The sequence below is a fragment of the Microcebus murinus genome, chromosome 1, assembly GCF_040939455.1.
Source record: "Microcebus murinus isolate Inina chromosome 1, M.murinus_Inina_mat1.0, whole genome shotgun sequence".
Classification (NCBI taxonomy): domain Eukaryota; kingdom Metazoa; phylum Chordata; class Mammalia; order Primates; family Cheirogaleidae; genus Microcebus; species Microcebus murinus.
This window is the reverse complement of record NC_134104.1, coordinates 10,372,091-10,392,640: the sequence shown is the minus strand read 5'-3', so window position 1 is coordinate 10,392,640 and position 20,550 is coordinate 10,372,091. Positions and strand designations below refer to the sequence as shown.

At 38.5% G+C, this 20,550-nt stretch overlaps 2 protein-coding genes across 3 annotated transcripts in view; both read left to right on the top strand.

The window, feature by feature from the left end:
- The window catches only part of SLC5A3 (solute carrier family 5 member 3), a 32,615-nt gene extending 20,923 nt beyond the window's left edge, over positions 1 to 11,692 (top strand). For both annotated transcript variants that reach the window (XM_012747046.3, XM_012747042.2), the window contains exon 2: positions 1,204 to 11,692. In XM_012747046.3, coding sequence (XP_012602500.1) covers positions 1,539 to 3,695 — 2,157 coding nt within the window. In that variant the 5' untranslated portion in view covers positions 1,204 to 1,538 and the 3' untranslated portion in view covers positions 3,696 to 11,692. The remainder of the gene's footprint in view (positions 1 to 1,203) is intronic.
- Positions 1 to 20,550, top strand: part of MRPS6 (mitochondrial ribosomal protein S6) — a 61,510-nt gene that overhangs the window by 20,364 nt on the left and 20,596 nt on the right. The gene's annotated exons all lie outside the window — the stretch shown is intronic.

Below are 20,550 nucleotides of genomic sequence, written 5' to 3'. Positions count from 1 at the left end.
AGAAGTTAACATGTGGAAGGCGTCAGGTTGAATAAAAATCTTCTTTGTATTGATCTGTGAGCTATAATTTCAATTAACATTGAAGATTCAGAATTTTCTTTCCAGGAGAAAAACCATCACATTAATAAACTTGATTTTTAAGTAAATTTAAATGTCTGTTTTACAGAGTGATTATCTTAATCCAGGACTGAAAAATATCTGATTGATTTACTGAAGATGATTTGTTAGCTAATAATGGTCGACAGTTGTTTTGTTGTGGTTTGGAAGACGACATGATAAATTATTTTTCAGTCTTCCAGAAAACTTTTCTCCTTTTCCCTCCTCCCTGTTTTTAATACCCTTCACCAAAAAAGCATTAAAAGGAAAAAATACTCAATGAAGTCAAACCTAGAGTAAGTGCCTTTATCCTCTCAGAGGTACTTAGAAATACTGCCTGATGAAAAGGAAGAGAAGGAAATTACCTTTTTAAAAGTTTTTTTTTTAATCTTCCAATATCTTCAAACTAGCAGAAATAATAAAATTTTAGTTGTTCTGTAAGTTGTATGTTCCTAGTTTTTTGTGCAGAATGTCTCGTTTCCCAGTAGGGCAGGAGACATCTCACAGATTCTAGGTCACTCTATGATAGCTATACACATTTACAGAAGGACTTTAGTCAAGTTTTGCAACAGTGGATTTCCACAGACCGAGCCTTACTTGGTCTCTGGGGGTAGATGATACTACCTACCTATTAAACATCACCTGTCTGTTCCATCCAGGACCCTAAAATGGCCATAAAGTTAGCCCCAAAGTCTCTTGGGGGGATTCTTAGTATTTGAATTTCATTTTCACACCCTTATTATGAATAGTGTTTTCCCCTCTTTACGGTGATATAAGATCTTAATGGCCTGTTCCAATCTTGAGTCTAGCATAGTGAGACAAGAAAGGGCAATGTCATGGTAGACAGTCACTGAAGTTAAGCTACTAGAGTTATGAACTTGATAAATTTTTGTTCTTAGTTCAAAATGATAAATATTCTCACTTTAAGTATTAGCTGCCATAGTATAGATTGTTCTTTGCTGTGGAACTGAAGTGTACTGTAAAAGTTTTTTTCTTTTTATAAAGAATGTCTTGTTACGCCGTGTTTGCTAGACTGAAAGTTTCCTCATCGCATGGTGAGACCCTCCTCTAATTCAATCTTTGTCTTTTGTCTTTGCTGCCTTGCAGGGTTGGTACAGTAGGCTTCACTAGACTTAGCTGCAACTCAGAATTTCTCCTCCAGCACCTGAGTAAATGCTGATGGTCTTGTGGAGAGTGGATTAAGAGTACGAGCTAAGTTCTCAGTCCCAGTTAAGAAGCGGAAAATTTAAACTGTCTCCTTCAAAGTTTATCACAACCACCACCATCAAGACAGCAAACCAAAGGACAAAGACTTTGACCTGCTTTGTTGCTCTGTGTAGTCCGGTTCACGTATGGTTTACAGACTTGGCTGGGGTTACTAAAAAGTAAATAAAAAGTCGGACACTTCTGTTACTGGACGCTTTTATTCACAAGTTACCAGAATGAGGGCTGTACTGGAGACAGCAGACATTGCCATAGTGGCCCTGTATTTTATCCTGGTCATGTGCATTGGTTTTTTTGCCATGTGGAAATCTAATAGAAGCACTGTGAGCGGATACTTCCTGGCGGGGCGCTCTATGACCTGGGTGGCAATTGGTGCCTCTCTGTTTGTGAGCAATATTGGGAGTGAGCACTTCATTGGGCTGGCAGGATCTGGAGCTGCAAGTGGATTTGCAGTGGGCGCATGGGAATTCAATGCCTTACTGCTTTTGCAACTTCTGGGATGGGTTTTCATCCCGATTTACATCCGGTCAGGGGTATACACGATGCCTGAATACTTGTCCAAGCGATTTGGTGGCCATAGGATTCAGGTCTATTTTGCAGCCTTGTCTCTGATTCTCTATATCTTCACCAAGCTCTCAGTGGATCTGTATTCGGGTGCCCTCTTTATCCAGGAGTCTTTGGGTTGGAATCTTTATGTGTCGGTCATCCTGCTCATTGGCATGACGGCTTTGCTGACTGTCACCGGAGGCCTTGTTGCAGTGATCTACACAGACACTCTACAGGCTCTGCTCATGATCGTTGGGGCACTTACACTTATGGTTATTAGCATGATGGAGATTGGTGGGTTTGAGGAAGTTAAGAGAAGGTACATGTTGGCCTCACCAAATGTTACTTCCATCTTATTGACATACAACCTTTCCAACACAAATTCTTGTAATGTCCACCCTAAGAAAGAAGCCCTGAAAATGCTGCGGGATCCAACAGATGAAGATGTTCCTTGGCCTGGATTCATTCTTGGGCAGACTCCAGCCTCAGTATGGTACTGGTGTGCTGACCAAGTCATCGTGCAGAGGGTCCTAGCGGCCAAAAACATTGCTCATGCCAAAGGCTCTACTCTTATGGCTGGCTTCTTGAAGCTTCTGCCAATGTTTATCATAGTTGTCCCAGGAATGATTTCCAGGATACTGTTTGCTGATGATATAGCTTGCATCAACCCAGAGCACTGCATGCAAGTGTGTGGAAGCAGAGCTGGGTGCTCCAATATTGCTTACCCACGCCTGGTGATGAAGCTGGTTCCAGTCGGCCTTCGGGGCTTAATGATGGCAGTGATGATTGCAGCTCTGATGAGTGACTTGGACTCTATCTTTAACAGTGCCAGTACCATATTCACCCTTGATGTGTATAAACTCATCCGCAAGAGTGCAAGCTCCCGTGAGCTAATGATTGTGGGGAGGATATTTGTGGCTTTTATGGTGGTGATCAGCATAGCATGGGTGCCAATCATCGTGGAGATGCAAGGCGGCCAGATGTACCTTTACATTCAGGAGGTAGCAGATTACTTGACACCCCCAGTGGCAGCCCTGTTCCTTCTGGCAATTTTCTGGAAGCGCTGCAATGAACAAGGGGCTTTCTATGGTGGAATGGCTGGCTTTGTTCTTGGAGCAGTCCGTTTGATACTGGCCTTTGCCTACCGTGCCCCAGAGTGTGACCAACCTGATAACAGACCAGGCTTCATCAAAGACATACATTATATGTATGTGGCCACAGCACTGTTTTGGGTCACAGGACTCATTACTGTAATTGTTAGCCTTCTCACGCCACCTCCCACGAAGGAACAGATTCGTACCACCACCTTTTGGTCTAAGAAGAGCTTGGTGGTGAAGGAGAGCTGTTCCCCAAAAGATGAACCATACAAAATGCAAGAGAAGAGCATTCTGAGATGCAGTGAGAACAGTGAGGCCATCAACCACGTCATTCCCAATGGGAAATCCGAAGACAGCATTAAGGGCCTGCAACCTGAAGATGTTAATCTGTTGGTGACCTGCAAAGAGGAGAGCAACCCGGTGGCTTCCTTAGGTCATTCAGAGGCAGAAACACCGGTAGATGCTTACTCCAATGGGCAAGCAGCTCTCATGGGTGAGAAAGAGAGAAAGAAGGAAACGGAGAATGTAGGCCGGTATTGGAAGTTCATAGACTGGTTTTGTGGCTTTAAAAGTAAGAGCCTGAGCAAGCGGAGTCTCAGAGACCTGATGGAGGAGGAGGCCGTTTGTTTACAAATGTTGGAAGAGACTCCACAAGTCAAACTAATACTAAATATTGGACTTTTTGCTGTGTGTTCGCTTGGGATTTTCATGTTTGTTTATTTCTCCTTATGAACTTAAGGATATGGTGAGACACTAAGAAAATACTGGTCGTTGGAAAAAAAATTATGTAACTGTTGATCTCTCAGGCATTGTTTACGCTGTAGGTTTTAGCCAAATTTTACTTAGCAGAAAATCATCTATTTGCAAGACTTTATTTTCTCAGAGATGGATGAAAGTAAATTTATCTTCAACTTAAGCGAAACAAAGCTTAACAGACTGAATTGTGCAAATGTGGTTTAAAATTTTGCATACCAAAGTAAGGAGAGACCAGTTATTCTTATTAGAGCACTTAGAGCAGAGTATATGTTAAGATACCATGAATAAGGTATGCTGTCTGCACTGCCAAGTCTTGGCAGACCTTATCCTGAAGTAGAAGATTTGCTCATTTCTAAGTTTTTTCTCTTGTTTCTATAATTCCCACTACAATTAAAAAAAAAAACAAACCTGAATTCTTAGACATTGTACAATCAGTTATATACTGAAAAACTTAACTGATCTGCTTGTGTTGATACTTGTTTCAGGACAAGTTAGTTAGTTCACCAGGTGTATTTTGTTAGCATGAGCCTATCTATGGATTCTGGTTGCCAAAAGAAAGAATGTATCCCGTAGGTATTTTTGTACCACCAGTATATGGAATATTGGGGAAAAACTTTGATTTGTTTTTCTTTTTTCCTGCTTTGAAGTTTCAGTGAACTATACTCAAATGCCCACCAAGTCTGTGAAGTGATACGTGATTGTACTGTCTCCCTGATCACAGGGAGAAGATAAAGTGGTCTTGCTGGTGGTCCCTGTATTTGTCAGTCATATTAAGTTTGTTCATGTGGTTTGGGAATTACCAACTCCCAAGCAATGTTTGATTAACTTTTGCTGAGCAGATCATACTCCTGATTTTCTAGCTTTGTTCTTGTTATTTAGTAAAATTCTTTATTAGTCTAATGCCTTCCCAAGTGGATCCAGCTGGAAGATATGTCCAGAAACCTGGAGAAAAATTGACATTGCCTTTGTGTGCTGGGTTGCTCTGCTTCATTAGATCGTGATTTTGAGGTTGAGTTTTTACAGGCAAAATTTAATTCTGATGCCATACTACATTCTTAATAAGACTGGTCATCTGTACACAGCCTCTACATTTTTGTTGTTATAGTGACTTAGAGCAGGAAGATGTTTCGGTACTAATTGGCCATCAGTAATAGAATTCAGTGCACACTTTGCTGTTGGAACATTGTCAATATAGTCTTTCTGTAGGATGAATAAGCATGTTTGAGAGGTGCTATGAACAAGAACTCCTGGAATTAGTTGTTTGTCTTGTGGAGGGTATTACAGGACTATTTAATTATAGGACCCTCTATCTCGACACAGCTTGGTACCCAGTTACAGCGTCTGTGGGCAAGAATCTATTTTTCACAGGCCATTTCCCCTTCTTGAGAACAGGGTACAAAAGATGTTAGAGAAAAGCTCTACAGATTATGTATTTCTTTGTCCCTGTGTGCTCAACATTGTCCTTTGTCCTCCATAGAAGATGAAGGAAGCAAATTGTGTATCTACTTTCTTTAGTCTTTGAAACTTTTTTAATTGCATGATTTTATTAAGCTTGTATCCTTTAGGGAAAACTAATTTTATAGATAATTTTGTAGATTTTGAATCAAAACTCAGTCCTGATGACTTTAAATTTTTTGTAGTCTACAAACTAGTTTCATTATGGTGGGCTTGATTAGTCCAAAGTTGATTTTAGAAATTATCAGATAGCATATTGTCTTCCCATCTTCAGGAGGCTTTCCGATGGACTGAGTCTGTAGATGAAAAAGTTACTCATGTGTGAATAAGCATGTATTTCTGAAGAGCTTAGAGTGCCTTGTAGAATTTTTTTCTCAATTTCATTCTTGAGGTTATAATGTGGGGGCCAAATAGATAGGGACTGTCCTTGTATGGAAGTGGAGGCTGTGACATGTCTGAGGTTAAAAAGTCTATTTGGGAAGAACAGTAACCAGGTCTCCAAATCTGTACTCATGGTTTGTCCAGAAATGTCCGGACAAATGGTTTGTCCGTGTTTTGCTCTGTTCTTTTCTCAAAGGAATGGTTCTTCCTTTGAGACAACCTTTTGGTATTTGAGAAAGTAATGGGATCTTGGTTTTTCCAGATTGGCATTAAATTGTAGGAATTAAAATTTTCTTTGACCCTGAACACATTGCCAGGTTAATTCAGCAGTGAGAATTGACATACTGGCTGGGCAGCCTTCCTATCTTTTCTATATACAGCATAAATAAATAGGAGGTGTTTATGTGGATTTTTCCCCCTTTATTTAACATTGAGTTCTAATAGTTCAGAGTATTAGGGTCCCCCCACCTTCTCTCTGTTGTTGTCTTAGTAAGATTCATGAAGTATTATATATCATCTTGGGTCTATTTGTGTGTATATAGCAGTAGGTCAAGTTTAGAGTACTAATGTCTGTAAATAAGGAATGACTATTAGCATATTCATTAGAATTGTTTATTCTTGCCAGTGTAAACATCACTTTATTTAGACTGAAGTCCCTGAAGCTTGTCCTTTTTATTGCTTCCCAGTAATAGATAATGTGCTTGAGTAAGTATGTGAATTGCAGACTGCAACTTCATTTTAGGGACCAAACTTCAGTCTTTATTTCATTAGAATGATTGTTCCTGGAATGATACATGAACTGTTTTAAGCTAGCAGAATGTTCATACTTTTTACATTGACTAAATGTGTCCTAAATGATAGCATTGATCTCCAGACATTAACACATATATTTTTATATTAGCTCAAGCTAAGGTTCAGAATTAACTTAAGAGTGATATTGAATAAAATAGTAGCTAAAGGTCAAAATGAGGTGAGGTCATTGGTCTTCAAAGTAGAGGAAAATACTGTCTTAGCAGCTGTTAATGGTACCCCCAGTTCTTAGATTCTTGTCTTCTCAGGCAATTTTAGTCTGAAGATCTGTTGAGAAGGGCTTATTACACTGATACGTAGAATAATTAGTGGCTCTTTATGGGACCTCTGATTTCCCTGATCATCTAAGATATTCTGTCCTGCCACCTAAGAGAGTAAACAGTTGAGTCAATCTCTTCTTTTCCAGTTATTCTTTCCACAGGGAGGTTATCTCTTTTTGTGTTTAGATTAGGAAAGCATCAAGCAGTAGCAGTGGTGCTGTGTCCTTTGGCCTAAATTCAATAGCTCTCATCTCCCAGGACTTCCTTTTCACGTGGCTCAAAGGATCTATTGTCTTTTTGCACAGAGAGGCTGGCCAGGGTCACGTAGCCATATCTGTTAGGGATGATACCCAAGAAATTAGCAGGGACCCATCTCTGAAACTGCACATTTGAAGACATGAGTTGGGAGGGTTGTTACCCAGTTGTCTACCTTGAGGCTGAGCGAGGGGCTAAAAGTCTTGTTGGAGCAATTAGTCTTTTAGTTTCTATATTTGCAGTCCAAGGCTTTTTTCTCTGTCTGGGTACATGGCTCTTCCCTCTCTTTGAACACATTTAGTGTAGTCTAGGGGTTACTCTTTACCACCAGACCAAACTGGCTGTGTTGTTAGCTTTAGGTGGTTAGGTCCTTCGTTATTCCCACTTGGCAGCGTTAGGCTTATTAGTCCCTTGCTCTTTACTCCCATCTCATTTTCATCTGAGGTGTGATGACTAGAAAGGAACCACATGGGTATCCAGTGGTGACACCTCACCAGTCCCTAGGTTTGGGTTGAGAGAAGATGTATACAAGACCATTCCTGTTAAATTGTGTGACTACAGTGACCTGCCAGGGCAAAAATTTCCCAAGAAATCAGAAAAATTGAGATGCTGATATAAACCTGGATCATGCAGACATTAATAAGTTGTTAAAAGACAAACTTAGCTTAAAATCCACAGACGTAGAATCATACTAATTGGATTCTAGAACTTGAAGCATCTTGGCTCTCAGCTAGTTTAAAGGCCTCCCCCATTATAAATTAGGGTATCAGTGAATAAGATCCAGTTTGTTAAACCCTGGTTTGATGTTAAGTATTGTAAAGTACAAATCTTTTAACACATTAGAGGTTAAAAATGGCTATTTGATAATGGTAATGTAGTAGAAAAATGCTTTTAGGGTTTAGTATCCATAAAATTCTTAATAGCCAGGTGCTAGGTTGCTTAAGTCATTTCAATGTTGATATCAGGCTGAGCAGACTTTACAAATGGGATACATTTCTCTGTGTGTATACCCACTTCCCATTCCGAGAGAGTGGTCTTTCTCTTTGTCTTCCTTCACATTCCCTCCTTTTTTTAAATTCACATTCCTTCCTTTTTTTAAATTCTTCACTTCTTTCAACACTTACCAGATTCCCATTTTGATCTTTAGTCAGCTGGGTTCACTTTTAGGCATATCGTGTCCAAGATTGCCATTTTGCCCCAGATTGAGGACTTAGATCTAAATAATGATTCCTTAAATACGGTTTAAAACACTAAATTTCTTTTAGTTTAAAATGTTAATTCTCGAGGATGCTTTTATCAGACTTTATGTTGACTAATATTAAAAGCACTAATAGTTCATCAGTATCTTATTCTCAGAACTGTGTTTTCAGGCACGATGGAGAAAGCAATAGTGAAAATTCATACTAGTCCCTTTGGAATGATGGTGTCAGAGTGCAGAGAGGCAATGGAGTTTGTTTTGAAGCCAAAAGGACTTGTTCCTGTAGTAAGTAAAGGTAAAAATTTGGAACTAGTTGGCATATAGAGAAACCCTTAAACCCTTTCATACTAGTAGTAGGTATGAAACTGGATTGCATAAGAAGTAATCTTTGATTACTAGACTTGGTTGACTTAACTCAGGACTGCAAATCCCTTTTCCTCCATTTAAAGTCACTTCTCTTAATTTGGAATGTTTTTATCTAACTCTCCCCTCTGCTGGAATACTCTGGCTGTTCAGCTTTTTTGACTCCTGGGAGAAGATTTAGCTGAGGTTCAAAGTAATTAATAGGCCTTGCCCATGCTGAGTCCCACACCATTATTCACTTAGTCATATAAATATTTTTATTTAAACTTCTCTCTGTCCAGTGCTGGAAATAAGGCTTTAAACTACTGATTCACCTTTAAAGGAATGTTGTGAGAATTGATGTAATTTGTGTTTATGTTTCCATTTTAATTCCTTCGTAAAAGGTAAGATTTAGTTTTTTATTTTGGAGTGAGCACCCCATTTATTTGGTAACCAACACCTGTAACCATTGGCATATAGTCTTTTACTGAAAAATAGGATTTACTGTATCTGTATCATTACTACTCTCATGCACTTTACTTTTTAGAGGAGTACCATATATAATCTGAGGCTGTTGACTTAAACCAATTACGTTACCTTGTGTAACCACTCTTAAATTTGGTTACCTGAATTCACAGCATGTTTGAAACAAGGGATGCCAGAATAAAGTAAACAACAGCTGGAGAGCATGTCAAGATATAAAAGCACAGTGGTCTCAGATTCTTCTTAGTATAGGAGCAGTGGTTTTGCTGTCCTAGGAAAAGCACTGTACTGTAATTATTGCTCATAATAGTGAAGCCCTCCCCTCTTTCTTCAAGATGGTTTACGTTCAGTGAACTCTGCAATAAGGGAAATACATATTACAGTGATTTTTTTTAACAATAAATTTTTTAACAAGTTGACAGTAGAGATCCACAACCTAATTTATCTTGGTAAATTCACTCTGTTCTCTAGTGCTGCTGGATAAAGGAGTGTTAGAGTGTTTACTTTTTTTTATTGCTTTTGGACAAGCTAGTCTAGATAATTTTTAAAGTTATCAGTGTAGCCTAGACTTCTGTAAGTGGAATGTTCGTTGATAACTCACATTTTTGTTGTAATAAATGGAAACTGAAACTAGGCTTATTGCTATTATTGAAATTCTAAATTGACAAAGGCCAATATATATGGTATTCCATACTATAACCAGCTTTTGAAATTTATACATTTGAATTAGTGCCTTCTGGTTGCCAGTATTGACTCTGCTAGTTTGCACCTTTCCCTTTCTTAATTGTTATTTCTCTTCTTAATTTTTGTTACAACTAGTGAAGGAAGTGAAAAAAAAACAAAAACAGTATATTTACATCCTTTATATGTGGCCTTTATTTAGGTTCAGTGAAACCAGGTAGCTCTATGTTGCAGCCTAAATGTTATTTATTTGTCTTTGTTTCTTGTATATGCATAATAAAAATTTTACTTATATTCTGTGATATTATTTTAATTTTGTTGTTTTTCCACTGTAGGTTTGGTAGATATATCTGAGAACAGATGAGTGACAACAGTTTATATTCCTTGACAGAGAAAAAGCTAAAGTCCATAGAAAGCACAAAATTGTGTTCACACATGTATGTATCCACACATAGAAAGCACAAAACTAGTTAGTAGTGTCAGTATTCCACAAGTGCCAGCCATAAAGCCCAGCAAGGTGTTTGTCTCAGAGTTGTTATGAGGATACAGTTTTGAAAGCCCAAGACAATATGGTATCTAAGTTTTGGGTCCTAAATGTTCAAAGTAATAATTTGGCAGAGGGAGAGAATACAAATGTTAATGCTGCAATTGTATTTGGGGGTTACTAGCTAAAATGGGGTCTGTGGGCTCTTTCCCACAATCTGGAACTAAAGACACAGAGATAGATGCCTTGGTTTTTGATGAGTGGAACAGGTGACACACTTTTGCTGTAAGCTGTAGAGTCATTGGAGTTGTTTTTTTAAAATCTTAAATCTTTAGGAAATGTTACCTCTTATCAGCAATGCCCCCAAAACTTGGAGAAATTCATAGTTTAATAGGGCAAATATTAATGCCACTTGTCATTAATTTTTGTGTAGGTTTGTATGTGAGAAATGAAGTTACCTTTTTTGTCCCTGTTTGCTTGACTGCTTCATTATAATAGAGGAGAATTTGGTCCAAATATTCTGAGCATCAAACTCATTCTGAAACAGATTTGCCAAATGAACTACCTTGCTTTTCACAATGGCACTAGGAGTCTAAAGGATTCTTTTACTTGTCCCATTACCCTCTTCAAGACTAGATGAGATGAAATCTGTGAATGTACATGCAAAAGAAGAGAATAATGTGTTTTTTCTTCCAGTTGGCATGGCACTTACCCTACCCCTCACTTCCTCTGAGGAGTCACTGCTACAAGCATGAATAAAATATCTTTGTCTTAAATTTTGCCCATATATCGAAAGATAGAATTCATAGAATGGAAGAGAAGTGACTACCTTTGTTCCTATTCTTTTCTATTTTGTATACTTATCTTTTTAGGGAAAGACTTTGTCAACTCTAAAATGTCTAGAACAGAGCTTATAGCTGGTGTAAACTAATGTGATATATTTTAGAAGAGTTAACCTGAACATTTTGAGGGAGAAATTCCTTCAACAAAAAGCTAGCCAGGTGTATACCTACATTATTTGAGAATGTGAAACCTCAGCCTTGGGAGAATGAGGGGAAAGAGGAGTGCCAGAAATGCAGGAAAAAGGAGAAGTTTGAGGAACATCCTTGGCTTAGCAGTATGTGATAATGCAGAGTAGTTATAACCTGTTAATCCCATATATTATGTATTCTGTACCTTTAAATGTTTTTAAATTTAAAATAGTTTGTAAGAACTTTAAGAAAGATTGCATTCTTAAGGTATTTGGCAGAAATATCTTTCATTTATAATTCCATGGAAAACGCTTTAATTAGCCTAGGTGAAAAGTAGTCCTAGCAATGTAAATATGTATAATTAGAATTTTCTAATTTCACTGTGAGATCTCTAACTCTTGAGTGGCAAACAGATCAAGTCTTTTGCTCATGGACTTTTCTGTGGGGTTGTTGAAATGCAAAAGCTTTATTTTTTTTAATAATGACATATTACGTTAGTGTCAGATAATGATATGGAATCTGTTCCCTGCTTCCCCCACCGTATTGCTTCAGTTTATAGATTGCCAGCAGAGTTCCGAAATAGAGCAGGGATTTACCCATTCTTTGTGTGGACATCCCATTTTCTGTTGTCCAGACCTATGTTGGCAATCACATATGAACTGTATTATGCTTCTCAGTGCTTTTTTTTCTTTTTGATAAGATGGATATCAAAAATAGTTGCTGTGCAAAAGTTAGTAGTCTTCTTCAAGAAGAAAACCAATTCCTTTTCTAATAATATCCTGTGAAATTGCTTCATTCATTCATTCATTTTTAAGCCAAATGTCAGCAGAATACTGCTGCTTTTATCTAGTAATTTTGATATATAAGTATTAATGCATTTTTAAAGATGTCTACATAGAAAAATGTTTTTCCCAGTGTCCTGCCTGTTACACTTTGTTCAGATTTTCTGTAAGAGACCAGTCAGTGCACTGGGGGTGTGTATTGTGTACCTGTATCATTTTAGTCCCTTAAGCATTGTAGACCAAATGTGATTATAGATGAAGTTGATAAACATTAATTTTGTTATTGGTGAGTTTTTTGAATTGTAAACTGATTTCAATTTACTCCTCTTTGTGCACAGTTTTTTTAAGATGTGACTAATTGGATCCATCTCATTGTACAATGTTTTAGATGGAAGCAGAAAGTAGAATTTGGTGTAAAACCAGGTTACTTCCGTATCGAAAGGAATATGATTGAAATTGTAGATTTAACATTGTTAATCATTCATGACAGTTCTAACTTGACTGTTCTAACCTACTGTGTACAATCTGATTTTTAAAATTGTAGACATGTATGATCTTGGTTTAATGTGTTTTTAAAAGTGTTATTGTTTAAAATGAAAAAAATGAAGCATATCTGCTAAAGAGCTGTCAGTTTTCATTACTGACTCTGTAAAATACACTGTTCTTTGTGTACTGTGTGTTATTTTGCCAGCTGCTGCATTAGCCTTCAAAAGTATTTGGAAACTTAAGATGAACTGCATTTCTTGCAAAGTATATTCCTTTCTGTGGTATTTTGTCCTGTAACTGAAGTATAGTAATTATTTTATGGAAATGTTAGCAATTCTGTACCAACTTTGAATAAAATGAAAAATTTATATTTCTGTGACTGAGTATATTCAGTATGAACACATGTCTACCCCCCAAAATTTATATAGTGTTCTGTGTGTTAGAGTTGAAGAGGTTTTACCTCAGTTTCTTTTCTCTTGGCTCATGAATGGTGTCCAGAGCATTTACCCTGCTGAGTATATATAAAATACTGAGTGAATTAAAATATTCTTGGTTTTTTCACTTCTAATTCTGAAATAATTTCAGATTACAGGAAAGTTGTAAGAATAGAGTGAAGAATTTAGGAATTCTCATATTCATCCAGATTGACTGATAGTTAACCTGTTGCCACATTTGTTCTTTCCAGCACACATTTTTTCTGACCAATCATATACATTTTTTCTGAACCATTTGTGGACATAATTCCCCTTTACCTCCTAAGCATTTTGGGTTTTTTTTCTTAAGGACAGTCACTCATAATTATCAAACGCTGAAAAGTTAAGTGATTTTTAATCCAGAGATACTCAAATGTTTCTGATTCCAGTAATGTGTTTATAAGCTTTATTATTATTTTTCAAACTTTCCAAAGCTAGTTCATTGCATTTAGCTTTTATGTCTCATCTCTTTTAATCTGTAGCGATTCCTTGGCTGGCTGTTTTTCGTGGTATTGACCCTTTTCACATAATACAGGCCATTTTGTGAATGTCCTTCCCCAATTTGTGTTTGTTTCCTCATGATGAGATTCAGACTATGCATTTTCATCGGGAATATAGCATAAGCGATGGTAGTGTCCTCAAAGCTTCATATGAGGAGGCAAATGATATGTTGTCCCATTATTGTTGACATTAACTTTGAAAACTTGGTCAAGGTTGTGTCTACCAGGTTTTTCCACTGCCAAGTTACTATTTTTCCCTTTGGCAATAAGTAATTTGTGGGGAGATAGAGATTATTTGTGGGGAGATATAAATAACCTATTTCCCACCAAACTTGAATCCCTAGTTTTAGCATCCATGCATAATTCTTGTTTCAGTTACTGCTATGATGGCTGATTTTCTAAGTTCTTTTGAAGGGAGCATACTGAACTCAAGAGCTTCCCCTTTTCCCATTTATTTGTACAAACTCATGGATTATTCTCTTCTGTAGGGTATAATCCATTACAGTCGTTGTTTTGCTCAATTGTTTGCAGATGTAGCTGGCGGAACCCCTCTCAGGGCAGTTCTTTGTCCTTTTGTGACATGTTCCTGTCAATTTTTGAGCACTTCTTACTTTCCAACACAAGGTGTTCCGGGCTCAGTTTATCCTTTCTCTGCCCCAGTCTGGGCATTGGTCTGAGTGTGTGCATTCCTACAGGGGTGTCCTGACTTCTGGGCCCTTCAGTGTAGAGAGCTAGAAAATTCGTACGCAGTCATGTACCACACAGCGCTGTTTCGATCAACAATGGCCTGCATGTGTGACGGTGCATCCATAAGATCATAACGGAGCTGAAAAATCCCTATCGCCTAGCGACATTGTAGTGTGTAGCGCGATACTTAATTATGAGTTTGTGGTGGTGCTGGTGTCAACAAACCTTCTGTGCTGCCAGTCTTACAAAAGTGCATGGTAATGTCCTAGGCTATCCCATTCATTCACCGACTCACCCAGAGCAGTTGCTGTCTGCTGTAGGCTCCATTTATGGGAAGTGTCCTTTACAGCAGGTATATGTTTTATACCATATTTTTATTGTACCTTTTCTATGTTTGGATATACCTTATACCATTGGTGTATCTTTTACTGTACCTTTTCTATGTTTGGATATGTTTAGGTACACAAATACCAATGTGTTATATAGTTGCCTATAGTGTTCGGTACAGTGACATCTGTACCTGTACAGGTTTGTAGCTTAGGAGCAACAGGCTATCCCACATGGCCTAGGTGTCCAGTAGGCTATGCCAACTAGGTTTGTGTAAGTATACATTATGATGACACGGCAACACAGTCACCCAATGATGCATTTCTTAGAATGTGTTTCCATTGTTAAGCATCTACAGATGCCTCCAGTTCTAACCCAGCGTTACCCCATTCTGTGTTCGTATCTCCCTTCTCCAACAGTGAGAAATCTGCTGATAATATTGACACTACTCATTTTTCCCAATCCTACAACTGCCTTGTGATATAAAAAATTTTTTTTTCACGTCAAAAGTCTTTATTTTACCTCATGTTTGCTTGAAAATTTGACTGAATATAGAATTCTAGGTTGGAAATCACTTTCCTTGAGAAGTTTGGAAGCGTAAGACTGTATTTTCTAGCTTCTAGTCACTGTTCTGAAATTTTACAGTTAACGTGCCTTTTCTTTCACTGTAGCTGGCCTGCAGTGGGCTCTTTCGGTTTGGCATCTCATAACTGTCCTCCGCTCTCTCCCATGTGGAACACCTTTTGTGAAGCTCTTGGGTCTCCTGGAATGGTACACTTAGTTTTGTATGTCTTCTCTTTTTTCATCTCTTTTTGCTCTTTCTAGGGGTGTTTCTAAACTATTGAAAGATAATTTTTCAAAAGTTTCTGCCAGGTTTTTGATTTTAAGAGCTCTTTTGTTCCCTGAATCTTTCTTTTTTATGGCTGCTTGTTCTGGTCTCATGAATGCTCTATCTTCTGATCTCTGAAGATACCGTAGTCACCTTCTCCTGCATTATTGTATGTTCCAAGATAGTTTTTTCTGTTTGTGTTTTCTCATTTTAAAGGCTTTTCTCTGATGTGTGCTGATCCTTGGTTGTCTGCTTATATTTACTGAGGTGGACAAAAAAATGAGCTGAACGTGTGGATGGAGAGTGCCGGCATCACGGCTGAGTCTACACAGCCTGGCTGTTTGTCTGAAAGTCCTGTAGTATCTTTAAAACAGGTCAAGTTCCCCAAAGAAAGTTCTTTAACTGAAGGGTAAAAGTTCTCACGTCATCATTCTGATAGCCAAATGGGGAAAGTGCAGGGTTCCCAGCATTTGGTCTGTATTTTTTTCTTAATCTCTTTTTGGTGCAATACCCCACAGCTATGCATGTGTCCTGCAATCCAGAGACTTCTGTTTTTTCTACTCCAGAGAACAGCCTCCAAATTCATATTTATGCATCTAGGGATCCCTAGATTCTCTCCTTAAACTTTCGACCACCTGAGTTTTTATCTTAGTCTCACTTCACCACGATTTTCAGAGGTGACTGTTGATATGATCAGTTCTTGATTTTCCCATTGTTGCTTTTCTCCGTCTACTTCCTTTCTTCCAAGATTTTATTGCTGTTCCTTCTTTTCTATATCCCACATTCTTGCAGGGTTATACCTGGAAAAAAAAAAAAAAACCCAGCACAATATATACATTTATCAAAGCATCATGTTGTACACCTTGAATATATGCAGTTTTTATTTGTCAGCTATACCTCAGCTGAAAAAAATCTCTTTACAGTAGTTCTAGTAGGTTTTCAGGAGAGTGCACAATTAAATGTTTGTGTTGCATCTTTTACCTTGCCTGGAAGTTCCGGTGTCCACTCTTCATTTAGCCTTGATGGTTGAAATTTCAGAAGCTTTTGCTCATTTCTGCCCTTCCCTTGAAAGAACATGTTGACTACCTGGAGCATGGTTGGAGTCTTAAAATTCTATTTCTAAGTGCAAAACTATGAAGATTATTCACATTCTAAGAGGCCTTAGAAGCTGTATAGTTGATTTCTTTTGTACAATGCACAAATCCCACCCATCAAAGTTTGCTCCCTCCTCACCCCCTCCCAGAAAGTGTCCTGCTCTGTCGCCCATGCTAGAGTGCAGTGGTGTCATCATAGCTCACTGCAACCCCAAACTCCTGGGCTCAAGTGATCCTCTTGCCTCAGCCTCCCAAAGTGCTAGGATTATAGGCATGAACCACTGTGCCTGGCCCATCAAAGCATTTTTATTATGATATTTAAATACTCAGTCCATCCAACAACACAGATGTTCAGTGTAGTGAGTACAGTTGATTATTGTTATTCACGGTAGGTAGGTTCATAAATTCACCCGGAACACCGAATTAGTGAATACTGAGTCATTGCTCCTTGGCCAAATTGTCAGTTTTCCTTTGAGCCTCTGGTCAGGTCAGTTTTGTCAACTGATCAATATATAACTTTGTTTTCTATGTGTTTCTGTTTAAACATGCCATATTTACTACATGTTGTTGATTCGTTAACAATGAGCTCAAGACCAACAGCAGTAAAACTGGTGCCTGAGTGAAGCTCATCTAACACGCATTTTCTCCCTAAGGCACATCATGGCCTTGTGCTTAGGAACACAGCACTTCATCACTACACTTAGGAGCCATTTTAAATGGTGAAATCGCCACCAGAAAGCACACAAATGCGAAAAACATGGCACTAAGTAGACTGCAGAAAGGACACTTGTTTATAGCATGAGAGCTGAAACAAAAAGGCCCAGTGTTGCCTTGTTCTACCTCAGCTGGGGACATGCTCAATAGGCGACTCAGATTTTCCACCACTCTACATGTGTGCCTGTCTACAAATGACTGCGAACTTGCTGGGAATGTTGATTTGGGGGTTGCAAGTAAATTTTAGCAAGTAGGCAAACTGGCAAATACAGATTTTACGAATGGTGAGATGTAACCACCACCCATAAAAAATAGAACATTATCAGTCCCCCCACCCCCAAGAATGCTCTTTCTGTTTTCAGAAAGTTACCATTTTAAGCAAATTTCTTATTGACCCCAAATCTGTCTCTGGCTTTTACTCCCAAGTTCTGCCTCTCAAGTGTTTTCTTTATTTGAAAGTAAATATTGAAGATAAATGTATTAAGTCTCAGAATCAGGTTTAACTTTCTCTATGGTCAGGGGTGGGTAACACAGGACATGGGTTTCAGACCCTTTACCATGTTCATCTTTTGTTTTTTTCTGGGTAACTTTGAGGCATTTGAGGTCCTTTTTTGTATGTGGCCTCCAAGTTGAATTCAGTCCTCCAGGGTAGACACTGCTAATGTTGGACTAATATAGTAATGACAGAGAAATACAACAAAATAAGGACTGCCATTCCTTCTTGTTTCTGCTCCCCTTCCAGTTCTAATCTTAAATCTCACCGTCACTTCTTAATGCAGACCCTGGTAAAGTCCTGTTTACATCAGCTTTCTGACTCAGTTTCCAGAAGTTTATCAGCTTTTCCGAGTGTGGATTTTGTTGTTGCTGTAATATTCCCTGTACACACTAGGGATTGAGCATCCATCCCAGTTTTTGTTTTGTCCCAAGAATTTTTAGAAGTTTGGAGGCACCATCAAGGATTTCTGTCTCTACCTTGATTTTTGTTTCTGTCTTTCATCTTGTTTATCCCTGTTTCCTTTACTCTGCATCTCTGTTTTTGACTAACAGGATTTATATTAGCTTAATTATGCATCTCTGCCTTTCAAAAAACATGTTGCTGCTTTCCACTTTGCAGTGAAGATCTTATTTTTTTTTCTTAAGTTTTATGACTCAGTTTAATCTCTCCTTTCTAGTTGTATTAAGTACAGTTAGCAACTTAGATCCCTCAACTTTCCATTTATTTTTTGATTTATACATTCATCAAGCATTTATTGAACGTGTACTACATGCTAGGTTCTTCGCATCTCCAAGCATCTAGTAAAGAGGAGTAAGAGGCAACCTTGAAGAGGTTAATTTGGGGAAGGAGACTCCTAAACAATCACACACTTGCAAGATGTATGTGGAATGAGAGACATATGTGGGTTACAGAGGAAAGGTACGCTGCTAGGAAGTTGCTGCATCTTTTTTTTTTAAGACAGCTTTACTGAGATATAATTTATATATAAAATTCACCCATTTAAAGTGTGTAATCCAGTAGTTTTTAGTTTGTTCAGAGTTGTGCAGCCATCCCCACAATCAATTTTAGAACATTTCTCTCACCCAAAAAAGAAGGTCCATAACCATTTGTAGTCACTCCCCATTTCTCCCCACCATGCAGCCCAGGCAGTCACTCACCTACTTTCTGTCTCTATGTATTTGCCTATTCTGGACATTTTTTCCCCCAGTTAGAGTGGCTTTGATTAAAAAGTCCAAAAACAATAGATGCCAATGTGGACATTTGAAAAAACATTCATGCTAACTATATATCCTTTGACTGACACCTGCCAGCCCCACTCCACCATAGCCACCTAAGCCTCTGGAGACCGCCCTTCTGCTCTCTACGTCTGTGAGATCAACTGTTTGAAATTGCACATATGAGTGAGATCATGTGCTGTTTGTCTTCCTTTGCCTGGCTTGTTTCACTTAACGTAATTCAGGGAAATGCAAATCAAAAGCACACTGAGGTATCCTCTCATACCTGTTAGGATGGCTGTTCTCAAAAAGACAAAAGATAGGCGTTAGCAAGGATGTGGAGAAAAAGGAACCCTTATGCACTGCTGGTGGGAATGTAAATTAGTGCAGCCATTATGGAAAACAGTACGGAGGTTCCTCAAAATAATAGAAATAGAACTACCATATGATCCAGCAGTCCCACCGCTGGTGTCCTGTACAAAAGGAATGAAATCAGTGTACGCAGCACTAGTCACAATAGCTGAGATATGCAGTCAGCCTAAGTGTCCATCAGTGGATGAATGGATAAAGAAAATGTGGTGTCTGTACACAATAGAATACTGTTCAGCCTTAAAAAGAACAAACTCCTGTCATTTGTTGACAACATGGAAACCTAGAGAACATGTTAAGTGAAATAAGCCAGGCATAGAAGGACAGATACCACTCACACGTGAAATCTAAGAAAGTAACTGACTCTTGGTGGATGTATTTCTGTAATTCTTTTGTGTTTTTATACCCTTCCTGCTCCTCAGGGTTGAGCAGTCCATTAGTGTGCCTTCCTCCCTAGTTGATGGACACGCTTTTGGTATGTTGTTCAGCAAAGTACACGCAAATGTGTCTCTTGCCAAAGCCCATGTTTGTCAGTCTATCAGGGCATAATTTTAAAAACTTTTCCTTAACTCTATCAACTAACTGATATTTTTGCTGAACCTTGCCCGTGTTTAGGCACAGGACCTACATAGAGTTTTCTTACCAACCTTTTGTCTCTACTGTCTAAATGCTTTGTTGAGTCTTCCCACCCCTGGTCTTGTCATTCCAGTGTTGTCTGCCCTCCTCCCTGCGGCACTGAACTGTGCATGAGGGAGAGCAGTCAGTGAGACAGGTAGCTCCGTGAAGTCTACCTGATTCTCCTGCTTTTGCCATCTGTGTCACATGCTTTGGCATTTCATTTACTTGCTGCCATAGTAACCAGGACTCTTGGCAATCTTCCTGTTTCCCATCTTTTATTCATCTGTGAGTGCATCTGAGGGGGATGGGGAGGATAGAAATGGAAACCTTGCAGCAAGGGGATCATGGGCTTCAGAATGTCCTCACAGTAGCAAACATGAGTACTTGAATTTTTGCATTGTTTCCATCTGATGAAGTAGTATTTACAACAAATAACCATCCATTGGGATTGTCATTTCTCCATTTCACATTCAGGGAGGACACTAGTGAAAGAGTGGAATTTCTATGTTCCCTAAATTAGGATTGGAGAAGATCATTGCTTAAAATTCCTTACAACTGCAGTTAAGCCAGAATCATTCATTTTGGGATGATGAGAAGCCAGCTAACTTCCCACTAGAGTGTGGCTCTCACCTTTTTTGGCACCTGGAGAACTTTAAAAAAAAATCTTGGTGTCTAGGATTTTTGAATCCACAGGTTAATCGAATTGAAATAGCTAGGGTGAGATGCAGGTATAGGTAGTTAAGTTTTTGGAGAGTTAAAAGTTATGTGCACATTTTTTGCTGGACAGAGAATTGGCACCCCTAATCTCTACATTGTTCAGGAGTCAAATAGCCTACTGTTGACTGGAAGCCTTATTGATAACAATCAATTAACACATACTTTGCATGTAATATGTATTATATACTGTTGTATTCTTACAATA